The 25,219-nt window shown below is 48.4% G+C and overlaps 4 protein-coding genes across 7 annotated transcripts in view; 1 reads left to right on the top strand and 3 right to left on the bottom strand.

The window, feature by feature from the left end:
* LOC114050088 (CREB-regulated transcription coactivator 2-like) overlaps positions 1-2,919 on the bottom strand; it is a 10,206-nt gene extending 7,287 nt beyond the window's left edge. For both annotated transcript variants that reach the window (XM_027871631.1, XM_027871632.1), the window contains exon 1: positions 2,737-2,919. In XM_027871631.1, coding sequence (XP_027727432.1) covers positions 2,737-2,919 — 183 coding nt within the window. The remainder of the gene's footprint in view (positions 1-2,736) is intronic.
* Positions 2,920-3,705: 786 nt separating this feature from the next.
* LOC114049999 (zinc transporter ZIP1) lies at positions 3,706-7,258 on the bottom strand. 2 transcript variants are annotated; one of them, XM_027871500.1, is made up of 4 exons: positions 7,172-7,258; positions 6,089-6,332; positions 5,657-5,787; positions 3,706-5,071 (listed from the first exon to the last, which is right to left on the bottom strand). In XM_027871500.1, exons 2-4 carry the CDS (start codon positions 6,264-6,266, stop codon positions 4,424-4,426), a joined length of 957 nt encoding a protein of 318 aa, XP_027727301.1. In that variant the 5' UTR covers positions 6,267-6,332; positions 7,172-7,258; the 3' UTR covers positions 3,706-4,423. The 2 variants fall into 2 exon arrangements, with proteins under 2 accessions (XP_027727301.1, XP_027727302.1); XM_027871501.1 differs by lacking the exon at positions 7,172-7,258 and adding an exon at positions 6,465-6,913.
* Positions 7,259-10,436: 3,178 nt separating this feature from the next.
* LOC114049998 (cyclic AMP-responsive element-binding protein 3-like protein 4) lies at positions 10,437-18,185 on the top strand. Its single transcript, XM_027871499.1, has 10 exons — positions 10,437-11,373; positions 11,496-11,669; positions 11,944-12,193; positions 12,850-12,971; positions 15,156-15,248; positions 15,455-15,561; positions 17,140-17,208; positions 17,310-17,394; positions 17,491-17,587; positions 17,707-18,185. Exons 2-10 carry the CDS (start codon positions 11,499-11,501, stop codon positions 17,880-17,882), a joined length of 1,170 nt encoding a protein of 389 aa, XP_027727300.1. The 5' UTR covers positions 10,437-11,373; positions 11,496-11,498; the 3' UTR covers positions 17,883-18,185.
* A 171-nt stretch (positions 18,186-18,356) lies between these two features.
* LOC114049934 (protein JTB-like) lies at positions 18,357-20,250 on the bottom strand. 2 transcript variants are annotated; one of them, XM_027871404.1, is made up of 6 exons: positions 20,072-20,250; positions 19,746-19,883; positions 19,568-19,602; positions 19,222-19,307; positions 18,927-19,006; positions 18,357-18,738 (listed from the first exon to the last, which is right to left on the bottom strand). In XM_027871404.1, the coding sequence occupies exons 2-6, from the start codon at positions 19,871-19,873 to the stop codon at positions 18,561-18,563; spliced, it is 507 nt and encodes a 168-aa protein (XP_027727205.1). In that variant the 5' UTR covers positions 19,874-19,883; positions 20,072-20,250; the 3' UTR covers positions 18,357-18,560. The 2 variants fall into 2 exon arrangements, with proteins under 2 accessions (XP_027727205.1, XP_027727206.1); XM_027871405.1 differs by having other exon boundaries at positions 18,357-18,717; positions 20,072-20,248.
* Positions 20,251-25,219: the final 4,969 nt, after the last annotated feature.

Raw genomic sequence — 25,219 nt, 5'->3', positions numbered from 1 at the left:
GGAAGGAAGAAAGGGAAGGAAGGAGAAAGGAAGGAAAGAAGGGAGGAAGACAGGGAGAAGGGAAGGAAGGGAAGGGAGGAGGAAGGAAGGGAGAGAGGGAGGGAAAGAGGAAGGAAGGAAGGGAGGAAGGAAGACATGGAGGAAGAGAAAGAGGGAAAAAGAAAGAGAGAGCGGGAATAAACATGTGTTAAGTGCATACTACGTGCGAGGCACTGTGCCTGCCCCATTTGGCATCACCCCAAGATGAGTCCCAGAAGGAATGCCAGGCGCCCAAAGCTAGTCACATGGGCTCTCCCCCTGCCCCCAAGGGACCCATTAGCCACCTCTGCTCTTCCAACCAGATGAGCCCAAGACTAATTGGCAGAAAAGGAGACAGGCAAGAGTAGATGGCACAAAGATGGGGCTGCCTGCCTCATTCCTTCCCCTCACAGATGGGGGCCAAAACTGCAAGGCCACTACCACCTGTCCATCCATGAGCATACAAGACACTGCTTACACTCACAGGGCTGCGGCAATTCAATTCAATACATGTTATGCACCACTCTTGGCTGGGAAAATAGTGCCAAACTAAAGGGACTCTCTCTAACCCTGCCCTAAAGCCCCTGGTTTTGGAACAATGCCAAGGAGAGGCCTGGCCTTGGGAAGTGGGGATGGGAAAGGAAGTCTTGCCAGCAGCAGCCAGCCTGGGTCAGAACAATGAGCCCAGCTTGGCCACCTTCTGAAGATGTGCTGCAGGATCAAAAAGACAGGCATCCCAGCCTGACTCTTGTCTACTTAGAAATTACTTATGCCAATAGGAATACAAAAGGCAAAGCAGCCAATTGTGGTGCCTCAAGTCCCTTCTCAATAGACTATGGGGTGCCAAGTACTGTCATCTGCATTTGCTAAAGTTAGATGAATAGCAGGAATGCCCTAGCAAGGAAATGGGGGAAAAGAACTCAGAAACTTCTTTCAAATACACAGGCACTGAAAGAGAATGGCAACACCAAAACTCCCTTCCTCCCCTCCTTCAGCAGGCAAAACTCATGGGCACATGTGGGGACTACACTGACCTCTCTCTGGGTCATCCCTCCCTGCTATATAAGACTCAAGGTGGTGTTTGCTATCCAAACAGAAATACTCTAGTCCCTCAGTTGGATCTGTCTCCACAACCAGATTTGTCTCAGATGATGAGAGAAAAGGCTGAGTTCCAAGCTCCTTATTCTGAGCTTTGTATTCCTGGGCCCCAGGCCCTGCCCTTAAATGCCCACCATTTCCCTCCCTGCGTTGGTAAGGGTTCCTACTGGTGGAGATGTAAGTGAAAGTTTTCAAAGAGTGACCACCTGGCAAGCCACATTACCATGCTGATGCAATAACCCCTTAACTCTGAGCTTACTGGGGCCTTATCGACCCTCTTTATTCTACCACATCTCAAAGAAGTCACAGTTCAAGGGACAGCACTTGATGTTGTCATCCAGACATCAGAGCTCCACTACAGATCCTGGAAGATATGTAGTTAAGGGATATAAAACTCACAGGGATCTGGCTGAAATACACATTTACCTGGTTTGCCTGTTCTTTCCTCTGTCTGGTTCAGCTCCGAATAGCCAGGGGCACAGGGTCCCCGGAGGCTCAGACACAGAAAACCACAGACAGAAACACACAGAGAAAGGCAGCTGACAAAGACAGAGCTTTTTTCTGCCTTTCTCTTGTCTCTCTAGCTCATTGTCGACTACTTGGTTAGGTCATGGGATGTTCTCACCTCACGTTTCAGAACATTTTAGAATGTGCCCCAAAGTTAGGATAACACACTAGCTTGACACAACCCACACTTGAGACATTCCCCTAAGAGATTCCAGTAGGAAGCTGCCTCCCCAGAGGGGCCAGAATTTCTCTGACCATTTGGGGATTGGGGATTTCCTATATTACAGAAAAGTCCCAAGGCATCTCTCATGTCTCAAGAGGTGGCCAAATCCAAGAAACCTTAAAGTGTCATCAGCTACCAGACTCTAATGCCAACTTTACCCCTCATCTAACATTCAACAGTTGTCCTCAATTTCCTGATGACTCTCACTCAGCTCCAGCCCACGAGCAATGGACCTCACCTTCATGTCGGGGAAACCACAGGAAGTATTTTAAAAAGGAAGCAAAGGGACAGAGAAGGGGACTTCCTGTCCCTCGGTAGCCAACACTGCTTTGGTCGAACCACCCACCTCGGGACTTCTCCCTGGGAAACTTTAGTGGCCACTTGGGCCAGCCTTGTATAAATAAATGGGCAGAGAGACCACTCATGCAGGTGATGCTCAGCCCGTTGGGCGGAGAGAAGTTTAGCGGCAGGAAAACTTTATCCATGCATGCCCTTTGACCTGCAATAATACACTGGAAGATTTGGTGTGTGTCCCTCCTTCCCGCAGCTCCCCAAATACACAGAGCTGGGGATGTCTCAGAGGGTCATGAAATGGCAACTAGACCGATAGCAGCCTTCCAATTAGGCCCCCTCATTGGGAGGATCCCCTCTCTACTCCCTCCCCCACCCTCCCCCATGCTCACTGTGCCCATCCCGTGCCTACAGATGGCTCTTCTGTAGACTCCCCCCTCCCCCGCTCTAGAGATGCCCAGTTCGACGGTCCCTGGAGCTTTGCTCTCACTCGGCATCCCCAGGCCTCCCTGTCTCCCCATTTCCTTCCCCTCCCCCGCTCCAGGTTCGCGACTCGGCTCGGGCTCCGGCGGCCTGGCCTACCCACCGCCGCCCCTTACCCGGGTGGAGCCGATGTCCATCATCACCTCCTCGAAGGCCGCCGTCTCTTCGGCCTGACGCTGCTTCTGCAGCGCGATCTTCTCGCTGAACTTGCGCGGGTTGGCTGCCGAGGCCGCCGCCGAGGCCGAGCTCGAACCCGAACCGGAGCCCGGCCCGGGCCCGTTCGCCCCCGATGCCGCCATCTTCCCCCCTCCCCCCCGGTCCCCCCCCAATCTCAGCCGCCACCGCCGCCGGCCCTGGGCCCGGCTCCTCCCGCCGCCGCCGCTGCCGCCGCCGTCTCCTCGGCTAGCACCGCGAGCCCGACCCCCGCCTCGCCCCGATCCGCCGCGAGGGGCCGCAGGGAGTAGTAGTTTGTTTACGTGATGTCTCCCCACCCGCCGAGCAGCGGCGCTGAGAAGAGACTGACTTCATTTCCCAGCAGTACCTGCGACGCCGAGACCTAGATTCAGTTCTCTCCCCGCCACCCCACCTCTTCTCTGGGCACGCTGGGAGAGGTAGTTCTCAATTGGCTCCGAGGCTCCAGTCGAGTGGGAAGAGGCGAGGAGGGGGAGGAAAAGGGAAAGGGAGGGGAAGGCAAGAGGAGGGAAGAAGGGAAGAGGAGGGGAAAGGGAGGATGTGGGCGGGGACGGGGAGGAAAAGGATAAAGAGAAGAGTGATGAAAAATCTTGTCCCGGGAGGGAGGCGGGGCGGGGCGTGGAGGGGATGGTGGTGGTGGTGGGTGTGGGTATGTCAGAAGCAACACGGGAGCCAGAGGCTTGGGTTGGGCAACAGCTGGAAACCTCTGGAGCGTAGATTGTACACTTGCCCCTCCAGCGCTCGCTGGTGTTGGGGCCTCCTTCCCTCCCTCCTGGCTTTTCCCCACCACGGAAAACACAAAGACAGGGATATAGGAACAACTTTTATTCGGGAAGCTGATCCCGGAAGCGTCAGTTTAGTAAAATAGATTATACAGAGCACATCCCTCTCCCTCCCTCCCCTCCCATCCACCCACCCTTCTCCAAAAATACTCCTGGGAGGCGGGCCTCCAGGGCTTCTCTGGTACAAAAAGAGTTGAGGCAGTTCAGCCTTTGGCACCTGGGCAAGATCACCAGGCTCGATACTCACCCCCAGCCCCAGAGAGGGTGAAAGGTCTGGAAATCAACAGCAGGCAGCAGCTCTCATTTAGCTGCCCGGCAAGGCCCAATACCGATGTGCTTTGTGAAAAGGGGGAGAGGGGTATTTGGCACTTTATAGGAGGAATGGAAGTTCAACTGAGGGCAAGGAACTTGGCTTGTGGATGTCATCAGTCATCATGCCCTCTAAAAAGTAAACATTGAGAAGGGGAGGGGGCCAGAAGAAGAAAAAAAGGGACTTCTCCAGGAGAGCACAGGAATGGGATAGAATCAATACCCCTAAGGACTCCAGATTCCTTTTCCATTCCTCACTCTCTGATGGCCCTACCCTTAGTGTTTCAGTCCTTGTATTCTATCACCTGGTCACACGTCCCTTTGTCTTGTCTAGTGTTTTTCTAAGTTTTCTTCTCCCCTCTTCACCTCCCCCTACATTCCTGGGGAGTTTTATCTGTTCTTTGTCTCATGTTCCACTGGTCATTCTCTGGGGTCCTAACAACACCCACCAATGCACTCCACCCCCCTCCCCCATCATATGCACTTTCAGCTCCCAAAGCCCCCATCCCTCAGAGGTGATTTAAACACGAATAAAAAGCAGACCAGTGAGCAGGGCAAAACCAGCCAGAAGTAGGATGACCTTGAGGATCCTCTGCTCAGAAGCAGCCAGTTCCTGGGGCAAGATCTCCAGGAAAGTGATATAAAGGAAGGTGCCTGCTGCCATGCCTTCTAACACTGACTGTGCCAGCTGGTGCAGAGGCCCTGCTGACTCTGCCAGTGCAGCCCCCAGCCCGATACCCAGTGGTGTCATGCAGGAGAAAAGGACCCCACAAATGGCTACCACTCCAGCTCGCAGCCGGCTCTGCAGTAGCCGTAGGGACAGACTGACAGCTAGTACCCCTTTGTGCAAGAGCAGCGCCAGACACAGCTCCATTGCCCGGGCTCGCTCCCGCTGCAGCCCCACAGCGAGCCCTTCAAATACTGAGTGTAGGGAAAGCGAGAAGACCAGGACACAGGCCCTTAAGGCTGAAGGGGTAGGAGAAGTCCCATCAGCCATGGGTCCATCATGCCAGTGGGGAGGTGCACTGCCCGATGTGCCCAGGAGTGCTCGAGTCTCCTCTCTTGGAAGGGGCCCTGATTGCTCTTTGTAGGCTAGCACAATCTGCTCCATCACCAGAACCAGAAAAAAACCCATGGCGAGAATGAACTCCTGCAGTGGGAACTGAAGCTGTGGAGGAAAGAAAGGGGGGAAAAAGCAATAAGAAGCAGCTTCACAGGTCTAAGGAGAGATAAGTCGGAAAGAAAAGAGAGGGTACTGAGAAGATAAAGGGCTAGGATACCACAATATTTCGACCTGGGTTTGCCCATTCCCCTGCTACCCTTGACACAGACCTAAGTTTTGTCTCTGTCTTGGGCTTCTTCTTTCCTTCACCTCCTACATCCTAGTTAGAAGTTGCTTTCTGGTCTCTTCCTAGCCTTCCCCAGCCCTCCCTTCCCATTCCTCTTGGCCATTGTAGTAGAAAAGGTAGAGAGAAGAGCATCAAAGGTGAGACTGTCAAGCACTATTTACAAACTTGGAGGTCAGAATAGGGCCACATACACAGAAGGCCATATCTATACTACACTTTTGGAGCCATGCACAACAAAGATTTTAAACAAACACAAATACACAAAAGCCTTATAAGTCACAGACAGGGTTACAACACACATGATCACAGGATCTCACAAACTTGAGCAAATCACATGTGGCCAAAAACCTGTATACCAAGAATCATGTCTACTACACCACCCTCCCTGGGGCCTAGGTACTCACAGTGATTCGGAGGGCACTCAGGGCCTCATCTATAGCAGACAGGTAATCTGGAAGCAAGTCCAAGAGACAGGTGGCCAGAAAAACACCACCTGCAAAGCAGCTCACCAGGCTCAGGATTTTCTTTCTGGAGGCTATGGGAAGGGCAGGGGTGACCAGAGAGAAACAATCAGTTTTTAAGCCTTCCTCCAGCAGCAGACATCCCTGGCCCTAGCCTGAAGTCTCAGGAACCTCTTCTATTTCTGATAGTTCTTGAGTAGTTCTCACCCCAAAGCAGTCCTTTCCCCTCTCAGTTTGCCCTCCAAGCCCTCAATCGTCTATCATAACTCCCCTAGATCCTTCTCTTTGTAGCTCCCAGAATCTACCCACCCTCACTCAAACCTAACCCCAGAAGTTGCCATGGCATGGGGGGGAAGGAGGGAGAAATGATCCAACCTGAGGCCTCGAAGTTGGCACTGGGACGTCGAAGCACGCAGATAGGCACTAGGCTGCAAAACAGGGTGAGCACCAGCAGCACCACCAGGGCACCCATCTTTACCTCCAGCCCCACAGGCACTGCAGGCACAGCTTCTGGACGCCACACCAGCCGTTCTGGCTCTTCCCAGGGCACCATGGTGGTGGCAGCTTGGAGGGCAGGGGGTGCCTAAGTTCCCCGTCCACACCTGTGAAATTCCTTGACCTGGTAAAATATATGTGGAAATAGGGAGATTGGGAGAGGTACTGGGGGGTTGCTGGAAGAGTCAGCTGAGTGCTACCCCTCCACCCCACTCCACCCCAGTTACTTCCTGACCTCCACACCAAGCTGACTCACCCCTTTCCAGGAACATTCCTCTCTTCCCTAGGACTTTATTCCTCCCGTGACCTCTGCAGGGGCCCAGCAAAGGGGGGGGGGGAGAAACTGAGGCATGGAGGAGCGATCAAAACATGTAACATCACACTAGGGATTTATATCCCCTTTCCCCTGGGGCTTCCAAATAATGAGCGGAAGAATGCAAGAAGGTCATAACCCAAAAGAAGCCCGACCTCCACTGTCCACTCTACAGAGGGGTCCAAAAACCTTTAGGATAAAGGGATGAGAACGAGTAGACACAGGAGGAAGGGAATAGTCCTACAGTGTAGTCAGCCAGAAGTAGGGAAGAAGTTTTCTAGGGGCGTTAGGCTTCCCTCTCTCCACCCCAAATCCTGGGAAGACGAATTCCCTCTCCCCATCCTAGTGAGTCTGAGTGAGAAAGGGGAGTTTGGAGAGTGACAAATGCTGGAAGGAGAAAGGGGGCCAGAGCTCTGCCAGGAAGACAACAGTGGGGTGGGCCAGGGGTGCGGGAGGGGCCTGGGAAGCCCAGGGAAGCTGCCTGGGGCCGCTAACGCTAGTCCCAGGACCCAGGGTTGGGGCGGGGGTGAAGAGCAGGAGAGGAAGGATCGGAGGTTGAGGCTCGAGGTCCCTGCCACCCAGGGGGCGTAGGAAGCCGGGAAAGCAGGCTCCAGTAAGCCGAGTCTCGGCCTGGGACAGACCGCACTCACCTCGCAGGGGCCTCGCTACATTGCATCCGCTCCGTTCCGGCCTCCAGCCGGGAATTCCCGCCCCCTCCCCACTTCCCCGCACTCGGCTTCCTCTGACCAATGACATCGAGGCGGGGGCGGGGCAAGACCAGGAGTTACGTTACCCTAAAGCAATCAGAAATAGCCTGGGGAGGAGGGGAGGGGGGAGAGAGCGGAATGGGGGTGGGGCCAACAAACGACCTGGGGCCAAACACCCCTGGGAGCTTACCTGATTCCTGGGCAGGCTGATTTTCCAGTATGATCTCTCGTCGCTGTCTGGTCAGAAGCACTGAGGAATTTCAGTTCTTTTATTTTTTTAGAGGGGCTACTGAAAGACGAGGTGCGCTTCCACTACCCCAACTCAAGACCTCTTTTTGGAGGATGGAATTGCTTTTGTCTGCAAAATTCCAGGCACATAGTAAGCGCTTAATAAATGCTTGTGAGTAGACTGATTGCCTGGTTGCTATTCATTCAAGAGCCCCATTCTACTACTCCTGTGTGGAAAGATACCTTTGGGGAGTGGGTGCTTTTTATAGCCTCGTCCTGGGAAGTCTGGGTCTCGGCAGAATAAAGGGAAGTCTTCAGTCAAACGACATGACCACGAGAAGTCTTGGGACACAGAGAAAAAGCAAAGCTAAGTTAGGAAATCCCCTTCTCGGAAAGATTTACTAACTTGCAAAGAACGACCCGAGAATTTGTGAATTGGTTGGTACTGGGCGCTTTCAATGTGTCTGTGTGTGTTCCCTGTCTGCCATTGCCTAGGTGATTTGGTTAATAAGACCTAAGGACTTACCTGAGACACAAAGAAATAAGGACAAGTTTATCTTGATTTGCTTAATTATTTGCTTGCTTGACATGTTACACCCCTTATGTACTTTACATTAATCTCTGGGGTAGCCTCCATTTCCTGCCTTTCCTTTCTATACAAATGGGATGCCCTTCCCCATTTTTTAATTTGTAGCTCTTGCTGATTCTCGAGGTATAAAATGCTCCACATTTTTTAAAGTCCAGAATAAATACCATGTCCTCCACAAAGCCTTCTTCTCTTCCTCCTCCCAAGTGTATAATAATCTTTCCCCCTTCAGACCTCACACCTCAGACGTTATTTTTAATTTTCCTTATTTGTCTGTATTCCTCAGATGGATTATAAATTCTGAAAGTAGCTCTCAAATCTTATTTAAACTACACTATCTCCTTCCTCCCTACCCTTTACAAATTACCACCTTTAGCAAGTGATTTAGCCAGGGGCAACTGGGTGATGGGTGAATAGAGCCCAGGCCCAGGAGTCAGGAATTCAATTTGAATTCATATCTGACCTCAGATCCTTACTAGGTATTCGATCCTGGGTAAGTCACTTAACCCCAGATTGCCTTTAAAAACATACACGGTAAGTTAGCTCGGTAGGCCCTTAGTAAATTTAAAGGATGAGGTGATTACTTACTCAACTCCTCTTAAAGTAAGTGATAACAAGCTCTAACTAGATTGACTAGGCTAGAGAATCCGCTCAGGATTATCTAGGTCCTAGGGCAGGGATCCTTAATCATTTTTGTGGCCCGGTGGCAGAGGTGTGCCCTGAGCCAGCTCTAACTAGCTCCCAAGGGCCCACGGCTAAATTTATAGAGTGTGCATTTACACTTAGCATGTACTTCTCAGGAATCAGAAAGAGCTATAAAATTAGGGCTTGATTTGGAATGATGAGTTGTTAAAACATTTATCAAAACTTTTGACAGTCTGGTGAAGCCTATAGACACCTCAGAATGAAGTTTTTTAATTCGGTAAAATACATAGGATTATAAAGTAAACTATAATTTGAAATTGGTGTACAAAAATTTTTTTTTTAAAGTTCCCAGACCCCAGGTGAGAAGCCCTGCTCTAGACATCATCTATAAATGAAGCATGTAGAGAAGGGGGTAATTCCAGAGGCTGGAGCTGGCTCTTGTCTCTCTGGCACAGTTCTGAGGAAGAACCACAGCTCCTTGGAGGAGAGGAGGGTGAAGAAGCCTAGGCTTTGGCATCCCAGAAACAGGAGGGACTTCAGCAACCATCAGCTGTGAATGACCTTTTGCCAAATGTTCTCTCTAGGCTTGAGTTCAATTTCCCCCTGGACCCTTGTATGTTTTTGTGGGAGTGTGACAGACTTTTGGGAGATGTTTTGTACTAATGTAAGGTATTCCCTTAGTAAATATCTCTTTCTAAAATTTACTCAAGGCTTAAATGATTCTCAATTGATAATCTGGAAGTGGGGGGGGGCAAGACACATCGATAGGGCTTAAACTCATGAATTTAGAGAATCACCCTTGACTCCTCAGGGGTACCCCTAGAACCCTGAAAGGGGATGTGTAGCCAAGCTCTTCAGACCCACCTCATCAGTGGGAGTGAAACTTGGGATGTTGGCCACAAAATACTTATTAAATGCAATTACACATTACCAAAAAGGAAGCCTTTTGAAACTGAAACATTTAACCACATCCAGGGCTCCAGGGAAGGTTTCAGAAATGGCAGTTCTGCTAGGTGCTTTGCATTAATCTGAGAAATCCTTTGAGAAATCTTGATTTGGAGTATTAAAGGTGAGTCACATAATGAGCATGAGAAAATCCAAAGGCTTCCCCTAGCATTTCACAGCCAGATTTTCAGAATGCTAATTGATAGGAGTTTAAGATCCAGGATCCCTCCCCTTCTGCCCCTCCCTACCAAACAAAATTTCTCTGAGGGCTTATCTTTTTTTTGGCTAGGCAATGGGGTTAAGTGACTTGCCCAGGGTCACACAGCTAGTGAGTATCATGTGTCTGAGGCTAGATTTGAACTCAGGTCCTCCTGACTCCACAGCCAGTACTCTATCCACTGCACCACCTAGCTGCCCCTGAGGGCTTATCTCTTACTCAACTTATCACCCATTTTTCACAGACTTTTGGGGACCCCAAGCACCTTTGACTACTGTTTGGCTCAGGGTGTGTGCACAGGCACTTTCAGGGGAGTGGTATGGCTTACATCTCTGTTCATATATCCATAATATCCATTATTATGCTTGCAGTGAATTCCGTCAAATATGAAATGTCCATAATAAAAAGCAGAGACTGAAATATGTTGTTCAAACCATTTACAAATGAATTATTTACCATTTTGGATTTCCCAAACCTCTGTTCCCCTCCATTAGTCTCAGTAACCGAGTTTATCTTCAAGGCTGCTGCTTATTAAGGAGCATAAAACGGCACTGGTTCCATAGGAGGAGGAGCCAGCCTGTTAGCATATGGCTATCTGCCTGATTATTACAAAGTGTGTCCTGTGGCTAAAGACAGAAGTTATATATGCCCCAGTGATAACCGAAACTAGGTCACGTGGAAGATTCTTCTCCTTCCTTCCCACCTCCCACTCAAAAACTTCTCCTTGGCTTCATTCCAACTTCTCTGGCCCCGCCTCCTCCCCATCCAAGGCACCCAATTCCTTCCTGACAAATAAGTGTTCCCACCTCATCTGTCTGAGTTCTCCCTCCAGAAGCCTATTAAAACCAACTGGGGGAGTGGCGGTTTATCTGTTGTCGCCCCTTGAAGAGACGAGTGAGTAAAATAAATATAGGGCAACACGATTGGCTGGAAAAAGATGTCCTTCAAAATCCTAGGGTTTTTATTTTGTTGTTTGTTTGTCTGTTTGTTTTAAACAGCAGACTCTCTACAAAGAACAAAGCAAAGGCTAAAAGAATGAGGGGTACCATGAAGCCTATGAACTTTCCAGCTCGTTTCAACCAACACTGTGGACTCCTAAGGACTATCGTTCCAGTACCTAGGGATACTGAACCCCTACTAAAGCCTACTCTTCCCTTCCGGTGGTGGGGAGAGAATTCCTAGCCCCTGGGATCAGGAGAGCCCCCCATACCAGAAGCAACTGTACCTCCCAGCCTGACAGGTCCTGATTTTGAGGCAGAAGAGGAAACTGAGGCATAAAAGATATGCATGCATAATCCTTCTCTGAGCCACAGGTCCAAATCCTGGGGATCTCTTTCCTAGCCACCACCCCTTTACCAATGCTCCTGAAGGGGGCGGGGCTGGGTGTTGGCAGATCCAGGATGTGAGATCCTGGATGAAAGAAAAGGTATAGTGTTTGGGGCCTGCCAGACAGCAGGACAGAATAGGTAATGTCCAGGGGTCCTGCTTTACCGAACTGGCAAACAAGCCAAGGGAAGTGAACAGGTAAGGGGAAGGGGGAGAAGTTGACTGGGTGCAGGGGAGAAATCATCTGGGGGGGGGGTTGAAGGAAAAAAAGGAGAGGATAGAGAGAATTCTCACCCTTCCTCCTACTGCCCTCCATTAAGAGGATGGAACTTGGCGACCCAGAACTGCTGGATATCTTGTTGGAACCTTCAGAAGACATAACCATAAGGGCCTTCCCAGAGCTGGCAGGCCCCTCCTCATTCCAAGAGCCAGAGCAAACTGGACTACAAGATCCAGGGCTGGAAGGCTGGGAACCTGGTGGGAGCAGCAGCTGTGTGAGTGTGAGGGCTGGACAGAAATAGTGGGGGAAGGGGAGCAAAAATGGGAGTGGATGGTATAGCCCAAAGAGGAGAAGGCTGAGTAAGGAATAATGGAGCTCTTGGCTCAAAAATGGCCAGTAGGTAGCTTCTCTAGATCAGGGATGAATTGTCCTATTGCTTCCCACCTCCACAGAAGAAAGCAGCTGAAACTGTAGCATTAGATGTTCTGGGCAGACTTTGGAAAGATTTCCTAGTTCTATATACATATGCTTCCCCTTCACTGTCCCAGGGCCTTCAGGAGAGTGAGCCTGATGATTTCCTGAACCTACTCATTGACCCCAATGAGGTCTATCAGTCCAGAGTTTCTCCAGGAAGTGACAGTGGTATCTCTGAGGAGCCTGGTCATCCAGACAGCCCCCCAGGCCCTATGGTTCTCAGTCCTCCTGCCTTCTATGAGGTTGTCTATGAGACTGGGGCCCTAGAAGGGCTGCAAGGAGAAACTGACCCCACCAGCTCTGGGCTCATCTCTATCCAGCTAGGTTAGTGTTCTCTCCACTTCCTGCCAGTCAAACCCTAACCTTAATCCCTACTGTCCTGCACAATCCAAACTCCACCTCTCATCTCAGTATCTTTATACTGACCATCTCATGACTTGGAATGCATTCTTTCCTCTCTTCTACCTCACAGAATTCTTTCTTCAAGATGAAGTTCAAGCAGCACCTCTTATTAAGAAGCTTTTCCTACATCTCCTCAATAGCTACTGCTCTCCCTGCTTAGTAACTTAATTTTTAGCTATATTGTATTTATTACATAGCCATATATTCATGTATGCATTGGCTCCCCCATCGGCCTGTAAGCTCTTTGAAGAGAGATATTGTTTCATTCTTTCTATTTTTATCCCCAGCACCTTCCACAGTGCCTGACACACAGAAGGCACTTGATAAATACTTGTTGATTAACTAATTGGTGGGTGGGGGTGCCAACAGAGATTTCTAGGTCCCCAGCTCAGGTCCTCCCTCTCCATCTGCGATCAACACTTCAGAGAGTGCTGACTTTGCACTGTCTCCAGTCCCCCATCTCTAATTCTGGCAGTTCACTTGGTCTGCTTCCAATTTCAGTCCCGTCCCCCATCCCGGTCCTCCCCCTGCCCCATTCTAATCTTTTTTTTTAGCCTTCTATTTGTCCATCTGCCCAGGTCAGTGGAGTCCCCCACTGTTGATCCCGGATGCCTGCATCATCAGTGAGCCTCCCTCAAGTCCTCCTGCCCACCCAGAGTCTAGAATAGGTACAGGAGTCTTGGTGCCTCCTGAGACACTGGTGAGTCCTTCTGGCTGCTTTCCTTCTCTCTCCCTATATCAAATACAAAGAGTTCAAACACTGGGTACCTGCAAAAAGAAGAGACACGGCAGGTAGAAGACAGGTACGATGGATGCACAGATGAGGTTCAGGATGTGCATCAAAGACCAACTCTGCCTGTAAAAATAGCAAGATAGTGGAAATAATCGACTTAAAGACAAGAAAGAGACCGGGGTAAGGTATGGGTTAGGAGATACAACTCCTATCCACTCAGCTCGGGAAAACCTATCATGCTTGCCTGAACAAGACAGACTTGTACAGAGAACTGATCCGGCATAACTGGGGTCAGGGAAGGCAAGGAGAGAGGCAAGATACACAATAGAAATAGTAGGAGTCAATCTTACTGCCTTCCCAAAGGACAGGCAGACTTAGGAGAAGTACAAAAGCTCAAGCCACTTTCCTTTCCCTGACATAGAAAAGCAATTCCCAGGCAAACGGGGAAATGTCCAATGGTTCCTTTGGGATCCACTCCACAGAGTTGCATATGGAATAGGGCCAGTAATGACATTTCATAAATGGACAGTAATTTATAAGTTACAAAAGTGCTTAACATGAGTAATGTTTGAGTTCTACAACAGTACTATGAGATGAGCAGAGCAAATACAATTATCTCTAATTTTAAAGATAAGGAAAGAGTTTAAGTGACTTGCCCAAGGTTCCACAGAGTCAATAGTGAAAGAGTTACTGACTAGGGGACTCCCCAGGAGCACACCGCCTCCTCACTGAGAAGAAGTGGTGCCTCCTTTAGGGGACTCTCAATTTAGAGGTACTGTCAAAGGCCTTGAATTTGCAGTCAGGAGAGAACTGGGTTTGAATCCTGATTTTGATTTATTAACTGTATTTTTACTTTATTTACTTCACAGTTCTGCTTTGAAGAGAGTGCTTTTGTAAACCTTAAAGCATTTTAGAAATCTCTAACATTGCAGATAGAGGGCTGGTCTTGGATTCAGGAAGACCTGACTTCAAATCCTGCCCTAGACACTTCTTGGGTGACCTTGGGAAAGTCACTTGACCTTTCTAAGCTTCAGTTTCCTATTTGTAAAATGTGGATAATAAGAGCACTTACCTTTCAGGGATAATAAGAGGACTTACCTTTCGGGGTTGTGAATGAGAAAATATATGTGAAATGCTTTCAAATCTTAAAGTGCCCTTTAAATGTTGGTTGCTATTACTAATGATGAACTATATTCTAAACTACAGCCCAAAGATGATTCATGGGATCAAGGCAAATCACAAGATAAATGTGAGATGAAGAAAAAAATCCCAGCATGGATGGGAAGGTGTCATCAAGGGGTTTCCTGGGGAGAACTGAGGCACTCAGACTTCTCCTCTGCTTAGAGCCCTCCCTCCACAGCCTATAGCTGCTAAAGCCCTTGGGTGAAAAGACATTACACCCTTAATACCTTCTCCAGAGTCTTTTCACTTGAGATGTGGTATAAAGTCCCTGCTGGAAATCCCATTTGGCAGGCAGGCCTTTGCCCCAGGAAAGCTGCAGCTGGAAACTAGAACTATACAGCTTTCCTGGGCCCAGCACCCTTCACTTCCCACTTCGTGGAAGCTGTCACCATTCCTAAGACCATCTGTCCCAGTGCTGTGATGTAAAGTAAGGCAAATATCCCCATTTGTTGATGAGAAAACTAAATATCAGAAAAGTTAAGGAACTTGCCCAGAGTCATACAGTTAGTAAGCCAAAACCAGGATTCAAACCCAGTTCTCTCTTGACTGCAAGTTCAAGGCCCTTGAAAATGCCCCTAGATTGGGAGTTCCCTAAAAGAGGCACCATGCCTTCCCATGGGAGAGGAGGAGTGCTCCTGGGGTCTGTTTCAATCATTACCATTTTCTGATGCCCTTCCCTTATAATTTCAGTAGCTATGCCCTTCTCAGATGTCTTTCTTCCCCAAGTATCTGAAGTAATTGCTGGAAAAATATGTCTTGGGAACTGTCCATTGGAAATTCCCAGGACTTGAAATGTTTGTTTTTAACATGAATTGAATGGCAAAAAGAAAGGCCTCAGTTCCTGTTCCATGTTGCTGCAAGTCCCACTGGTTCGGAGCTTCCAGATGGGAAAGGGCAAGTAGAGAGGTGTGTATGCTAACAGGGGGGAATTCTCCTTCTCATCTCCTTCTCTTTTCTGTCACCCACCAGCTGCACTGCCCAGCACTGTTCCTGACGGATGAAGAGAAGCGGCTATTGGGACAAGAAGGAGTATCTCTGCCCTACCACCTACCCCTCACCAAGGTAACCCCATCTTTGAACATACTAACAGTGAGGTCCTCATCATGTCCCCTGAGGAGCCAAGACCTCAGCAAACACTGGGGAAATAGTAAGGGTTCAACTCAAATGTCAAGAGAATTATTAACAGCCTACTACTCTGTACTGGGCATTTTACTAAGCACTGTGGCGCTAAGAGCTCAACACTCAGCCCTGTTCCTCCGGGTCCACAGGCAGAAGAAAGAGTCCTTAAGAAGGTGAGAAGGAAAATCAGAAACAAGCAGTCTGCTCAGGACAGCCGGAGACGCAAGAAAGAATACATAGATGGTCTGGAGACTAGGTACATACTTCATCATACCCCAATGTGAGCCCTTAGCCTCTTCCTCAATCCATTTCAAGGTACACATCACATGGGCAGCAAACTCATACTTTGTTCTCTTCAGTTACCAATCATCTCTCATTTGCCAGATCTGAATGCCTCTTCTTAATCCCCATCTTCTTCATCTCTTCTCTCCAGCATTTGATACCAATTGCCACCCTCTCCTCTCAGATACTGTCTTTTCTGGATTTCCATGACTATACTTCCTCATCCTTCTCCTATCTGACTGCTCCTCAGTCCCCTTTGCTGGTTTATCATCCATATCATGTCCCCTAATTGTGGGGTATGCCAAGACAATGTCCTAAGCCCTCTTCTCTTTTCTCTCACTTGGTGACTATCACCCATGGGTCTATCATCTCTATGCAGATGACTCCTTGATCTATATATCGAGTCCTATTTTCTCTTCTGAGCTCTAGTCCCATATCACCAGCTGCCTACCAGACATTTTAAAATAGATGTCTCACAAACATTTCAAACTCAATACACCTAAAATAGAACTCTCCATCTTTCCCCCCCAAACAACCCCCCCTTCCAATCTTTCCTATTTGTGTCAAAGTCACAATCATCCTTTTATTCTCCTAAGTTTATAATCTCACCATTATCCATCCTTGACTCCTCACTCTTCTCCCTCTCCTACATCCAATCAGTTGCCAGACTTTGTTTTTACATCTTTCTCATCCAACGTCTTCTCACTACCCACATACGCCATCACTTCATGCCAGGCCTTCACCACTCACCTGGATGACTGTAATAGCCTCCTAATTGGTGTCTCTGCCCCAAGTCTCTCCTCACATTCATTGCTTCTTCACACAACTGAAAGTGATTGGCTCCCAATGGCCCCCTAGGATTAAAAACAACTCCTCCAGCATTTATAGCCTTTCATAACCTGGTCTCAGCCCATCTTTTCTGCCTCATGCTATATTATTCCCCTTCCTACATTATGTAGGACTAATTGGCCTTCATTCTTGCACACTGTATTTGACCCAGACAAAGCTTCCTTGAAAGAATATTGGTGAGTCTGACAAAAATAGGGAAGTTTAGGAGAGAGGGTTTGGGAGAAAAGAAGTTGTTTTGGATGCACTGAGTTTGAGATGTCTATGGGACATTTAGTTTGAAAGGTCCAGTAGGCATTTGGTGATATAGGAGTGGAGCTCAGCAGAGACTGAGGCTGCTATACCTAGAATACACTCCTTTCTCCTCCTCACCTCTCAGTCTCTTAGAATTCCTAGTTTCCTTCAAGGCTTAGCTCAATCACCATCTTTTACAGTCCTTCCTGGTTCCCCCAGGAACTAGTGCTCTTCCTTCCAAAACCACCTTGTATTTATTTTGTATTAATATAGGATCTTTTCTCTCCCAATAGAATGTAACCTTAAGGGAAGGGACTGTTTCAATTTTGTCTTTTTATCTTCAATGCCTAGCAAGTGGAAGGAACTTTAGTGCTTTGCTGATTATGTGGGTAAACAAATGTGCGTTGACTTGCTCACCTGGTTTGGGCACCATGTGATCCCCATCCCTAAGTCTCTTTCCCCCTCATCCCAGGGTGGCTGCCTGTTCGGTGCAGAATCAGCAGCTGCAGAAGAAGCTGCAGGAGCTGGAGAGACACAATGTGTGAGTGAAACAGAGGTGGTGGAGAAGATATGGGCATACAGGTGTTACCTGCCATGCTCAGAGGCCAGAAACACACTGTCTCTTTTTTCCTCCCCTCCTAGCTCCTTAGTGGCCGAACTTCAACAGCTCCAGGCACTCATTGCTCAGACCTCTAACAAGGCTGCCCAGACCAGCACTTGTGTCCTGGTAATGGTTCCTCCCCAAACCCCATCTAAATTTGTCATCCCCTTTTCCTCCTTCCATTCCCTCATTTTGACACCAGATTTCTCTCCTTTTTGTTAGATCCTCATACTCTCCTTAACTCTCATCATCCTTCCCAGCTTCAGCCCCTTTCCCAGGGAACAGCCAACTGGGCCTGATACGTACAAGCCTAGTGGAGGTGAGGTGTTGTAGGAACTATTGGTGTGGGTGATGAAAGGTCATCTTTGCCAAGCAAAGGGCAACAGGCTGGAGCCCAGGAAAATTCTCCCCCTAAACCTTTTCCTTCACTCTTCACAGTTATCTCCAGAAACATCTTGACTCACAAGGATGTGCCTGACAGCTTGAGGACCCTGGTATCACAGCCTGGAAATAGGGGTGTCAATGGTTCCTCAGGGGGAGTGCTGAAGGAGGGTGGGAAGCAGCCAGGCCACAGGGAGAGGGGCAGACCTGTGCAGCATGCTGATGAGATGTAAGGCAGATTTGGTAAAAAGGTGAAGGGCCTGGGAGGCCACCACAGAAATCATTCAACTCTGGGGATTGGGTTACCCCTGACCACTCCCCCACCCCACCAGTCTTCACACCCTATGGCAGAAGGCTGGAGTAAGATGTTACTCTAGAGAAAGTGAGGTAGTACTCTTCTCTGCTTCCCTAACGGGATATTACAAGGTGAAAGGTTTGAGCTCTGATAAGTGGAGCAATTTGGGAGGGGGGAAGAGAAGAGGTGTGCTGCTTTAAAATAAACTTGTAACTTCTACCTGGTTTATAAACTTAACCTCTATTTCGTTTCATGGCTCTCCTAGTAGTCTGTGCTCATATGGACTCACTTAAGCCTCAACCATGGTAGAGGGAGAAAGGAAACAAAGCTGAGGAGACTGGGGACATAGCTTCCTCCCACAATCTATTTTTTTTGTTCTGACCCCCCTACCCCCAAACAAACAAAACTATCATTAGTTGTGGGATTGTTTTTATTTTATTCTTTCATTATCAAGGAAACAAAAGGTGAAGGGCAAAGGAAGAAGATAAAGGAATAGGGTTCCAGGGCCAGGGTCACCCCATACAACCTTCTCCCCATCAGGCCAGCTGTTACCCTTCTCCACCATGCCCTGTTGGGGCAAAAGGCTTGAATGTCGGGATAGCAGGGGGCTGGGGGCTTATATGGACTCAATCTGTTTTCGGACCTTTTCCAGGGCCTTTCGGTCCAGTGATCTCTGACGAAGGATCACAAGGCAGGCAAAGACTGCAGCCACTCCCACCACAGCCCCCTCAAACTTCCAAAACAGGTGTCGCTCCATCATTGCTGAGCGGCAGCTGAGACAGCAGGGAAACAGTCTATCACAGCCGGTAGTGCAAACGTCAAAATTTGATTAAGCCCCTCTCAGTTTAACTCCCATTCCAATAAACCCATTAAAAGAGAAATGGGGGGGGGGGAGAACAGGGAGAGGAGGAGTAATTTGTCACATCAGCTACAATGGAGCGTCTGGCCTTGGCACAGGAAAGAAAGGTAAGGGGATACTGACCTTTTGAACTCATCTCTCTTGGACACAGAACAACTGATTTTCTCCACAAAGCCAGTGGTTCCACATTCAGGAGTGGTTTTCTGTGGAGGAGGAACGGGGAATAGAGGGAATAATTAAAATGTGGCTGGGAAACGGCCAATAGGGCTTTGAGACAGCTGTTGAGCCCTATGACTCAGAGATACCCAAGAAGGAGAAGAAGAGTGGCTCTTCCACCAAAAGAGAGAGGGGCAAGGGGGATGGGAGAGGAAGGGAGGAAGAGAGAAGAGTGCGTAGATGAATGGTGCAGTACACTCACAGCCTGGAAGGTGGTACAAGGGGCACACTCCTCAGCCACCACAAAGTCCTCCACCAACCAGCAAGGCATGGACACCAAAGTGCTTACTGGAAAAAGAGAAAAATGCCAAGCACCCAGCCCCAGATCACGCCGTGTGTGTGTGAGAGGAGGCCCCCACTGAGCGATCACTGATAAGAAAGCAGGCCTGATCCCGGTTCCGCTCCCTCCCACCCCGTGGTTCCCCAATCGTTAAGATGGGCCATCCTCACCATCCCTCATCGGGGGCGCCCCCCCACCCTCATTTTCTCCCATCTTGCCCAGGGAAGGCCGGCACGGCTCACCTCGGCACCCCTGGCCCTTCACTTACCAGACTGCTTCTCCCTGGCGGCGGCCTCAGTCAGGCTGCGGAGAGAGGCGGCGCGGGTCAGACAGAAGACGCCCGACCCACGCCGGTCACCAGCCCGAGGACCTGACCCTGACCCCTGACCCCTGACCTGGGGCCGCGCGCCCAGGGTCCCCCGCACTCCCCTCCCCCTCCCGCTCACCCAAGCTCCAAGAAGAAGGCGAAGAGCACCCAGCCGGAGAAGATGAGAAGGGTCCGCGCGTTGTAGGGCGGCGTCTCGGGGACATCGATCCAGTACTGCTCCCGATGCATCGGGAGTAAGGGGCGCATGGCGCCGCACCTGCCGAGACAAAGGCGTCTAGGGCCGGACCGACAAGCGGGAGGCGCTCACCCACCTCAGCCCAGCTCCTCCACCGCTGGGCAGAGACTCGCCCCCGCAGCACTCCCAGCAGTCCCCGCGAAAGGCGGGGGGAGAGAAGAGGGGTACTGTCGCGACAGCGGGCGCGATCGCAATGGGGGCGTGCCTACCACGACGGCTCGGATCAGTCCGCAAGTGTTTTTTGCTTGTCCAGGCGTAGACCGCCCAGCCCGGTCTGGGAGGTTTTAGGGAGGAAAATCCCGCTGAGCAGACGCGACTCAAGAACGAGACAGATTCTCAATTGGTCTTCCGCTCCCAGCACCGCCATGTTGTCACGCGAGAGACTCTGGGACACGCCCCTTTCCCCGCCCCCCTAGCCCCAGAGACTGAGAAGATGAGTCCGGGCAGTGGGCGGTGCCAGCAAAAGGCACTGGTGTTTCTTCCCCCCACCGCCCACCCCTGTCTACGGGCCTATCGCTTAGCCGGCCTACGCGCGTGGTATTGTGGTACTTGTAGTTCTCTCCGAATGGAGAGATGGCACTGCCTTCTGGGAATTGCAGTTCTCAGGTGGGTCGACGTTCGTGTATGGAGCCCTGGCTCATAGCAGCTCGGCTTTTCTGGCTGGGGCCACCCTTTTTTTCAACGGGTAGGAGGAAGGCAGGGGTTGTTTATTAGAGTGACTTGTTTCTCTACGTTTAGACCCCAGTTTACCCATTTAGATGTTGGATTCGTAATCCAAACATATGCTTCTGGTCTTTCTGCTGCATGAGTTAACTCCATTCCTCATATAATTTATGACCGAAAACCAAAATTCTGGGGTTTTACAGATTAGGCTTAATATTGGGGTCTTTTTACTGAGATTTGTGGAGGGAGTTCATTTCCTCAGGTCTGGACCTGATGTCAGGAAGACGAGGTCAAATCCTGCATCACACACTAACTGTGTGACCCTAGGCAAGTCACTTGTCTTCCTTCGTTTCCTCAAATGTAAAATGGGATAATAATGGCACCTTTCTCCCAGGGTTGTTGTGAGGGTCAAATGAAATAATATTTATAAAACACTTAGCATAGTGTCTGGCACATAGTAGGCACGATAAATTCACTTCCCTTTCCCTTCCCACCAGTTTTTTTGGGAATGTAATTTGGCATGTCTATATCCATATGGAAAAGGGTAAGAGCCCTTAGGAGTTCTCACATAAGACAGTCTAATAAAACATCAAATACAACACAAATATTGTTTAACCCAATAAAAAGATGGTGAAGGAATTGCACCAAACTCATAAACGGTCAAAACAACTTTCCTTCCCTCTTTTATAGGTGTCCTTTCCCCCCAGGGGCCAATATAGTCCTCTCGATTTAGAAAATCAGATTAGGATTGAATTCCTTCTGTCCCAATCGTCCAAAGAAGGACAAGTACTTGGAATTTCTGTAGACCTGCATTGTCCATATAACTCAGAGCAGAGAAGGTCAGAATCCAGCCTTGTTCCTCTTTGTCCCTTCGTGCTCCTTCTATGCTTGCTCTCTAAGGCTATGCCGCACCCTAGAGAGCCCTCACGAATATTCAATCTTCCTTTCCAAAGAAGAGTCCAGAGTGTAACCCCTCCTCTTTGCCCCTTTTTCTGCTTTCTGTTACTGCCTTTTTTCTCTATGGCCTCAATTCTAATTTCTCTGTCTGGCTCTTGTACTCTCATCCTGTAGCTCTCCAGCTTCCCTTTAAATGAACAAGGGTGGAGCCCAGGTGTATAACAAATCATCCTTATTGTGCTGTTAAAAGAGGGAAAGGCAAATATTCAGGGCAAGAGTACACACTTCATTCAACATTTAACCTTGTTAAAGAGATACTCAGAAGGATTCAGGGAGTCATACTAGGTAAGTTCTTCCTGGGCATACCATATATCCTCAAAGTTCATATGCCCACATTTGACAGGAGCCTAGATTCTCTGACTGCTGACTAGAAGGAGATTTGGTTGTAATTGCTGGAATACAATAGTAAATTTGATTTTTTTTTTCCACTTCCAAAAAACAAATAAATTTCTCTTTGTTTCTGACCCCCTTAGATGAAGGATGCCTATTGCCTAGATTATCACGTGCAGTTGGATGGATTGTCCATACAACTGATATCTCAGTGTACAATGTGGATGGACAATTGTCTAGGAAAAAGAGAAAGGGCTAGCTTGCATTTGAGAAATTGTGCAGGGCTTTTGAAGACCCCAAGTTTCTCTTTGAAGTGTAATATCATCATTTTAATGTGTGTATCTTTGCAGAGATGCTTTGCAACACACAGTTTCTGATGAATCAAATTTTAACAAATTGGATAAAATACGAAGAGGTCTTATGGAGGGACATACACACGTTTGAAATTTGTGTACACATACACATTCACATATGTGTGTGTGTGTGTGTGTGTATACACACCATACTTTACCTGACAGACTGTAAGCTCTGCTGTGCTCCACTGCTGCTGCTGCAACCTTCATACCAGACTACCAGTGACCTTCCCTGGGAGGAGCTAAGCCACTTGATTCTCCATTTGCTACAACTTGTAGCCTCATGTTTACCCAGTCATTTTCCTTCCAGCCACTGTTTGCTTATTACCCCCATCCTCCCATTGCCTCTGGAAAGGATAAGTCAGTTGACTATCCTATTGTTTGATGTGCCATCTTTGTGATTTCTCAGACCAGGAGTCTCTTCCTAGCCACCATTCTTCTCTATATGTTGTCTCCTCTGTGCTATTAGAATGTGAGCTCCTCGAGGGGAAGGATTGTCTTGCTTTTGTACTTGTATCCCCAGCTGCTTAATCACAATGCTTGACACACAGTAACAGCTTAATAAATACTTTTTGTTCATTCATTTATTGCTTGAGGGTGAGGACAGGACCGTTTCATTTTTGTTTCATAGCACAGTGCCTAGCACAGTGTCTGGGACTTAGGTCTTAATAGATGCTTGTTGACTGATTTATTGAAGCTTTAAGAGTATCTGACCAACTTGACCCTCCTAACCCCTACCATTTCTTCTCTATACCCTCAGATCTAAAATGTCCCAATCTCCCCAGATCTTGTTCACTTGTTTTTCCTTGGGTATTCAGACTGCTTTCCAAAGCTTCTAGCTTCCTGCGTGGGAGAGCCAATACTTCCCTATGATTGATCGGTAAACATCTGTAGCTCACATGATTGCTTTTCTTTGTTACATAATCTCATCTGTGCTCTCACTGCTGCTAGGCAATCCTACCATACCTCCGTTATCGACTCACTATCCTGCTCTCCACAATGGTGTTTCCCAATCTTTTCATCCCTCCTCAAACCTCCCAGGGCTCCCCCTCTCCCCACTCTCAGCTGAGAACCTTGCTCTTCTCCCCTCCTCCTCATCTCCTGTCACTCAGATACCTTCTGTCACCATCTCCTTTTCACCCTTGCCTCACATGATGAAATGGCCTTGCTCCTTAACTAGGCTAACCCCTGTCTACTTGTTCAAGTGATCTCATTCCATCCCTTCTCCTCCTCCAGTCCTCTATGTCATACCAACTTTTCCTCATTTTCGATTTCTTCCTCTCTGCTAACTCATTCTCTGTTGCCTACAAACATGCCCTTTTCTCCCCCATCCTGAAAAAAACCTTCACTTGATACTTTCTTCCCCACTATTATCCTATATCTCTTCTGCCCTTTGTAGCTAAATTCCTCAAAAAGTCCTCTACTGATAGGTGCCTCCACTTTCTTCTCACTCTCTTCTAGACCTAAAAATTCAACTTTGAACATCATTCCACCAAAACTACTCCTTCCAATGTTACTAATGATCTCTTAGTTGCCAAATCCAATAGCCTTTTCTCAATCCTCATTCCCCCAACCTCTCTGCAGCCTTTGACACTATAATCACTCTCTCCTCCTTGATATTCTCTTCTCTCTAGATTTTTGGCATACCCCCTCTCTCCTGGTTTTCCTCCTACCTATCCAACTGCTCCTTCTCTGTCTCCTTTGCTGGATCCTTCTCCAGATCACAACCTTTAACCATAGGTGTCCCTCAAGGTTCTGTCATGGGCCCTCTTCTCTGATGCTTTTATACCACTCCACTAGGTGATCTCATCAGCTCCCATGGATTTAATTACCATCTCTATATTGATGATTCTCAAATCTACCTTGCCTGCCCCAGTCTCTCTGGGAGAGTGCCTTTCACTGGCTTTCAGACATTTTCAACTAGATGTCCACTAGACATCTTAAACTCATTATCTTTCCCCCTAAGCCCTCTCCTACCTCCTACCTTCCCTATTACTGTAAAAGGCAACACCATCCTCGGTCCCTTAGGCTTGAAACCTAGAAGTTGTAGTGGATTCCTCACTATCTCTTCCCCTCCCTCTGCCCCTTCCCCACATCCAAACTGTTTCCAAGGCCTATTGATTTCACCTTTGCAACATCTCTCCAATATGCCCCCTTCTCTCCACTACACTGACCCTTCTCTAGAGCAGGTCATCATCACCTCACATTCCAGTCCATTTCTTATTCAGCCACTGAAGTGATTTTCCTAAAATGCAGTTCTGAACATGTCACCCTCCCCTACTCAATAAACTCCAGTGGCTCCCTATTGCCTCCAGGAGTAAATACAAAATGCTCTTTTTGGCATTCAAAGCTCTTCATAACCTAGCCCTCTCTTCCCTTTCCAGTCTTCTTCCACCCTACTCCCTGACACCTTTTCTTCAGTACAATTAGACTCACATCCTGGCTGTTCCACGAACAAGACTTGAACATCTCTTGGCTCTGGACATTCTCTCTGGCTGTCCTCCGAGCCTGGAATGTTCCCCCTCCTTCACTCTGACTGCCAACCTCCCTGGCTTCCTTTAAGTCCCAACCAGAATCCCACCTTCCTAAAGAAGCCTTCACCAACTCCTCTTAATTCTAGTGGCTTCCCTTTGTTAATTATTTCCTATTTATGCTGCACATAGATTACTTTGCATATATTTGTTTGCGTGTTGTCTTCTCCATTAAACTATCAGCTCATTGAAGGCAAGGACCCTCCTTTGGCCATTTTTTTTTTTTTGTATCCTTTTGCTCTTAGCACAGCACCTCACACATAGTAGACACTTCATCTTTGATTTATTGATTAACCCAATGATGCTTACCTGTCCTAAGCAACCTTCAAAAACTGAACATTTGCCTTATGTAACCTCCAGCTTAGCTTTTGACTCCTTGGTCCCATGTTTTAAATAACTAGTTTAACTGTCAGGTATCAGTTCTTTGCTAGTTACTTGAGTTCTGGGCACCAGATTATAAAAAAAGACATTGATGAGCTGGAGTATGTTCAGAGGACAACAATCAGGATGTTTAGAGGCCATG

This window comes from Vombatus ursinus, unplaced genomic scaffold (genome assembly GCF_900497805.2).
Source record: "Vombatus ursinus unplaced genomic scaffold, bare-nosed wombat genome assembly UNPS02014798.1, whole genome shotgun sequence".
NCBI classification, from domain to species: domain Eukaryota; kingdom Metazoa; phylum Chordata; class Mammalia; order Diprotodontia; family Vombatidae; genus Vombatus; species Vombatus ursinus.
The sequence above is the reverse complement of the archived record's forward strand: the minus strand, read 5'-3'. Positions and strand labels throughout refer to the sequence as shown.